At 45.5% G+C, this 6538-nt stretch overlaps 1 protein-coding gene across 1 annotated transcript; it reads right to left on the reverse strand.

Annotated features, from left to right (window-relative positions):
* Positions 1-370: 370 nt before the first annotated feature.
* LOC136960392 (transcription factor SOX-5-like) lies at positions 371-4334 on the reverse strand (the record flags this gene model as incomplete). Its single annotated transcript, XM_067254877.1, is given in 2 exon segments — positions 371-3934; positions 4118-4334. Coding segments are annotated over 2 exon segments (512 nt in total), but the record flags the coding sequence as incomplete, so codon positions are not given.
* Positions 4335-6538: the final 2204 nt, after the last annotated feature.

Raw genomic sequence — 6538 nt, forward strand, 5'->3', positions numbered from 1 at the left:
CAGGTCCATTAAGGATGCCGATTTCCAGATGACTGGAAAGGCTATTACTATTTCTAGCTTCCAATGGAAAGCAAGTCTCCACGACACACCTTCATGTTGAGAAGACGACACTACCCTTCTGTCATGGTGCTTTATTTCCCCTGTGATAAAGTTAGCATGCAGCCATTTATAGCAGTACACATGCTTGTGTATTGTAGTTCTACCAGATTGAGTGACTGTGTGTGCAGGAGTTAAGGACGCTCCTGAAATAATAAAGATATACGTATACAAATATACTGGTTGTATAATGGAATGTGCCTTTGTACTGCGTGTGTGTGTTTGGACGTGTGTAGGAAAAAGAACTCACAAAGACCAGTAGGAGAATACAGAACACATTGCTGTCTTTATTAGAGCCCTGACTGGCAATAATACTGAAAAAAAGTGAACTCTGAACAGGTGGTGGCAGCGCACGGCTTGATTTTTTTCTTTCTTTGTATGTTTGTAATTTTTCTTCTTTTTTTTGTTGTAAGAGTACTTTGCCTCCTGCTTTTATTGTGGCATGGATAACATCAATAAAAGAGAAAAAAAGAAATATACAACTTATATTACACTGTGTTATGAACAAAATATAAATCTATAACTCTATGTTATATTTACATAATTATCTTTCTTGATTTTTCAAGTTGAGATGGTGTAAGATACTTTTTTTTTCTTGTAATAATTCTTACTTTGTTTTGAGCTCCACTCACGACTTTGATTGTCTTAAATATCTTTATCGTCACCGTCATCAATATCGTCGTCATAATGGCTGTCATTGTCATGGTAACAAAGGTTGTTGCTATGGGGTCAGGCCTATACAGCAGGAGTAACAATAGGAGTCTTTAGCCTCCTCTCTGTGTCCCATTCATGGGCTATACAGTATCTACCAGCCTGGACACCCCCCTTCCAGCATTGGGTGGACCCAGAGCTCTACACAGCATATAAGACTCTGGATCGCACCACATTGTGATTATGGGGATGACTAAGCAGCTCAGCGTGGCATGATTGACAGGCTCACTATGTGGCAGGGATACAGGCCACGCCACTACCTGGCATGGTGTGATTGTGTCAAGGTAAACGGGGAAAACATGATTGTGTGTGGGCTCACTATGTGGCAGCACAGCTGAAAGAGTGGACATGGCTATGTCATGGTGTGGAGCTAAAACAAAGCAAAGACCTCCAGATGAAGAGTCTCATAGATAAGACAGCACCGGTGATCTGACGCAGGACACACAAGGTGGAACATCACTGGAGAGGAGACATAGAGTAAACACTGTTGTTTCTTATGGTCAAATGCATGTGTGGCAATGCTGCTTTGCACTACAATTATCTTTACTACTATACATCAGCGTATACGGCTCTGTAAATGAAACAGGGCAGCTTTGGACCCCTTCATTGTCCAGATATACAACTCGGTGAATACACAGTATGTTTCCTGTAACGTGTGTTTATGTACGTATCTCTGTGTGTGTGTGTCTCAGAGCCAGTGTAGTTCCACCCATGTCCCCAGTGTTCAGAGCAGCCAGATACAGGAGAGCTGGGCTCCACCTTCAGAGATAAACAGAGTTTACAATAACACATGTGGTTTCTTTTGAACTCCAGAGAACTAAAGAAGAAGAGAGGAAAATTCACATTATACATTATTAACCATTACAAAATAAGAATCACGTTCTTCTTTTCTCTGACCACACAGAGTCTGAGTGCTTTAAGAAATGGGTTTGGACGTAAAAGGGTTAAGTCTTCGTGGGGGGGGGGGGGGGGATGTGGGCGGGAGCTGGTGATGGAGAGGGAGAGTTCTGGTCATCGTAGCAACTGACTCTCTGTCTCGGACCCAGCTCCTCAACCTCACCCTAAGGATTAATACAAAAGCAACAGATCAAATAAAAACCAGAACAGAATTAAAAACAAACAAAGGTAAAAGGACACATTTAAATCTAAATACCTACCAGCTAAATATAATAATGCTTCATCAAACCGTCGTAGTTTTCATATGGACATACAAAACCCGATGAGAGGGGGAAAAATAAATTATACTGTACATAACTTACTAAACTTAGGAAACGCTGACCATCATTATAATTATTGTTAATAATATTATTACACTAGAGGCAGTTTGAATAAAAATAATAAAATACAGTATTCAAATACAAATAAAAACACTGACGTGCTGACGTCTGTTCAGCTCCTCCCGATCACAACAGCAGAATGACGGGGTGGGGAGAGGAGGGGGGAGGGGGGGGCACAGATGCCGCTGAGGGCTGGACAGGGACAAGGTGTGTGCGTGTGTGTGTTTATTGGCGTGTGCGTATGTGTTGGTGTGTGTGTTTGAAATGAAAGAGAACCTTAGGGTCTCTCACTAGCGTACTATCTCTCTTTTTATCTCTTTCTCTCTCTCAGCTGTAGCTAGAACACACTATGGCTATATTTGTCAGGTGTCTGTACCCTTAGTAATGATCTTGTCACACACACACACACTTTTGAACCTTTACTTCAATGAATGTAAGGTTCTCCGGTTCTCTCTTGGGGTGTGTGGGAACATTAACCAGAGGCTGAATGAGAGGGCAGGGTGTGAAGCTGGATGGGGATTGTCTCTTCTCACAATGCTCTTCAACATGGGCTATGATATGAGAGACTCAAGCTGTCCGACCCCCGCAGTCCCGTACAGTCCACTGAAGTGAGAAGGTCCACACAGTCCAACACATGGGAAGGCCCTGACTGGACAGTCCCATTGGACTATCATGGGGGTGCGGGCACATAGAGAAGGGTTCTGCTGACAGTACACTGCAGAGTTTAAGAAATATGCAAAATAAAAGTTTGCTTTGACTTCTGTCAGGTGCTTTACAATGAAAGGAAAAAAGTATCTTTTTCTATTATTAAAACTGTAGCACAAAAACAACAAATCACATTCACAAGCCACTTGTTGGCACCGTGTACCTGAGTGAGAATATTATAGAACCGAGAACGAAAAAAAAGCTGTTTTTTAAAAGTGTCTCTTTTATAAACAAACAGGTCCGCCATTTTAAAGTGTCTCTTTCATCAACTGACAGGTCCTCTGTTTTCAAAAACGTCTCTTTTACAACAAACTGGTCTAAAAGGTCTGGGGTTCCCCCCCTGCTTACGGGTAGCTTACTCTGGACATATACTGAACATCATCATCTACCTCGCGTCATACTCATCAAGAGTACTGTCATACTCAGCAGTAGTACTCTGTAGTACTCTTTTAGTACTGTCTAGTACTCTATAGTAGTACTCTGTAGTACTGTAAAGTACTCTGTAGTACTGTAAAGTACTCAGCAGCCAATGGCTCGTCAACTTCTAGACTTCAGTTTGTGTAACAGTCAGTGTGAGTGACAGGTCCTGCGCTTCATTTGATTGGCTGGTTGCTGGTATCAGGACTCCAGTGGGAGGGGTTTGTCTCTGCTGAGAGAGTCCTGGTTGGGTGAGGGTAATTACGAGAGGGAGGAGTCTGTGATGTGGAGACTCAAGGTGATTGGTTAGGACAGACAGGCCTAAGTCAGTTCCTTAGGGATTTGTTAGGGGGTTGTTTTCTTCTTTCCAGCTGTGTGATTCACCTGCTATGATTGGCTAGGGTGAGGCTTCAGCCTCGCCTCAGCTCCCATCTTATTGGGTGATATTATTCTCGTTGTCACTCCCGTAGTCCGCCTCCTCGTCCTCGTAATCAAAGTCGTCGTAGGCGTCGCCGTTGTTGTCGTCCAACCGTAACTCCTCCTTGATGCGGGGCCCCTCCCCCTTCAGGCCGGCCAGGTAAGGGGGAGGGTGGGGGTTGGCGCTGGGCTCAGGGCTGCTGGACATACTGGAGTGTTCGGAGGGCATCTGGGGGGAGGGCATACCTGCCATGGAGAGGGCCCCGGGGTACACCACCCCTGCAGAGGACAGAGGCAGCTGGGCCTGCTGGCTGTGGAGACATGACACAGGGAGAAGCCCGGTCAGAAATGCCTGGATCTCATCTCCCCCGGGATCCCTGAAGACTCCAGTTACAAACATCTCTTATATCTGAATATACATATCATAAAAGATGTAAAAAAAAAAATCCTAACCTGCTCAAAGCTGAGGGGAGGTGGAGGGGGGGTGGACCTACCCGACGGTGAAGTACTGTCTCATCTCCTGGCGCCGGTTCCTCATGATGGCCTTGTACTCTCCAATGCGCAGCTTCTTCCCGTCCACCAGGCAGGTGCGTTTGGGCCGGGGCTTGTATTTGTAGTCGGGGTACTTCTCCAGGTGCTGCTTGCTGAGACGAGCCTGCTCCTCGTAGTATGGCTGCTTCTCCAGGTTGGTCATGGCCTTCCAACGAGAGCCTGGACACAGAAGGGGGGAGGAGAGAGAGAGAGGGGGGGGTTAAAAAATAACAGAGGTAACATATATAGATGCAGGGACAAGAGTGTGCCTACATAACCACATATAGACAGAATGCTGTATAAAACCTGTACACACACACACACACACACACACTGTGAACATTCTGTGATGGATGAGGACAGGAGGTCCTTCATTATCAATTCAATTAAAGTTTATTGTCATATGTACAGGATACACAAGTATACAAGTACAATGAAAAGCTTTGTGCCGCAGAGCTACCTACAACAGTGCAGTTTTTAATAATCAAATAGATAGTAGTGGACAATAATACTAATAAAAGATACAAGATAATAATATTATCTTTTATTGTTATTATTGTCCGCTACCGCTACATTATCATGTCTGAAGCAGGGGGGCTACTGTTTTCTGTCTACTGTAATGAAAGGGTAGACACACACAGACCAGCTCTGACCCATAGAGAGAGAGAGAGAGAGAGAGAGAGAGAGAGAGAGAGAGAGAGAGAGAGAGAGAGAGAGAGCAGAGATAGAGAGGTAGAGAGATAGACAGACAGATAGGGAGAGAGATTGATCGAAAGAGAGGGAGACAGAGAGAGACAGACAGATAGAGGGAGACAGATTGATAGAGAGAGAAGGAGACAGAGAGAGACAGAGAGATACAGGGAGAGAGACTGATTGAACGAGAGGGAGACAGAGAGAGACAGACAGATAGAGGGAGAGAGACTGATTGAACGAGAAGGAGACAGAGAGAGACAGAGAGATAGAGGGAGAGAGACTGATTGAACGAGAGGGAGACAGAGACAGACAGATAGAGGGAGAGAGACTGATTAAACGAGAGGGAGACAGAGAGAGACAGACAGATAGAGGGAGAGAGACTGATTGAAATAGAGGGAGACAGAGAGAGACAGAGAGATAGAGGGAGAGAGACTGAGGTTACATCAGGTTAAGTGGAGTCCTTATTCACTGGGCTCATCATTAGTGATCAGCATGAGTACCTGTACTCTTCACTCTGTCCTCCTCATTAACCTCACACACACACACACACACACACACACACACACACACACACACACACACACACACACACACACACACACACACACACACACACACACACACACACATACACAACACGTACACTCACGCACTCGCATTAATGGGATTGGTCCCACAATGGATTAATCCCACAAATGTCATTACACAATGTTCCAAAATGATACATTGTCAGTGAGTCTCCATTCCATTGAGCGTGTACAGTAAATGTGTGGGTGTATGTCTGTATATACAGTATCTGGATTTAATCTATACTCTCCTACTGTATGTTTAATGGGTTAAAGCTGTTGGTGGTGACCCAGCCCAGCTCTGCTCTGTGTAGTACAGCGATAGGAAACTCCTTCTGTTAACAATCGAGAGCGAGGCCTTATTAAAACCAGATTTCCCTGTGTTATAAAACGCTTAGGAGCCCTTTAAAATGTCAAACACAATCCCCTAGGTCGGCAGGAAATGTCAGACAGACTGTAGTGCTTGTTTAATGCATAATGAATTATATCATCATTGCCGGAGCCCTGCTCTCCAGAGCTGTTCATTAGGAGCTTGTTACACAATGCTGTCGCATGGAAGGAACACTATCTAAGTGTGTGCGTGTGTACGTGAGTGTATGTGTACAAGGGTGTGTGTGTCTGTCTAGTCCCAGAGGAGCACAGGCGGTTCACAGTTCTAGTCGCGCTAACGTGGCTAACCGCTGCACAGATGTTGAGCCGACCAGAGATAAGGAGGGAACAAAAGATGCTGTCAGTTGGACTGCTGCGGGGCTACGGGGAGCGACAGGGGACACACGGAGCAGACAGGCCTGATTGAGGCTTGTGAGGAGAGAAAGACTAATGCAGTCAGAGGGCTGTGGGAGAGATGGCAGGAGGGGGACCCAGACACACACCCGTACGCGCCGTGCTAAGTCGTGTAATTTCCGTGGAGAGAGCGTGTGTTCTTCGGTGTCTGAGGAAGACATGCAGCAACCTCAACCTCAATGCCACAACGCAGGGGTTCAGCTCCGTCAGGTTGACACGCTCTCATCCCTCTATCTCTCATCCCTCTATCTCTCTCTCTCTCTCTCTCTCTCTCTCTCTCTCTCTCTCTCTCTCTCTCTCTCTCTCTCCCTCTCTCTCTCTCTCTCTCTCTCTCTCTCTCCC

Source organism: Osmerus mordax, chromosome 17 (assembly GCF_038355195.1).
Source record: "Osmerus mordax isolate fOsmMor3 chromosome 17, fOsmMor3.pri, whole genome shotgun sequence".
Lineage (NCBI taxonomy): Eukaryota > Metazoa > Chordata > Actinopteri > Osmeriformes > Osmeridae > Osmerus > Osmerus mordax.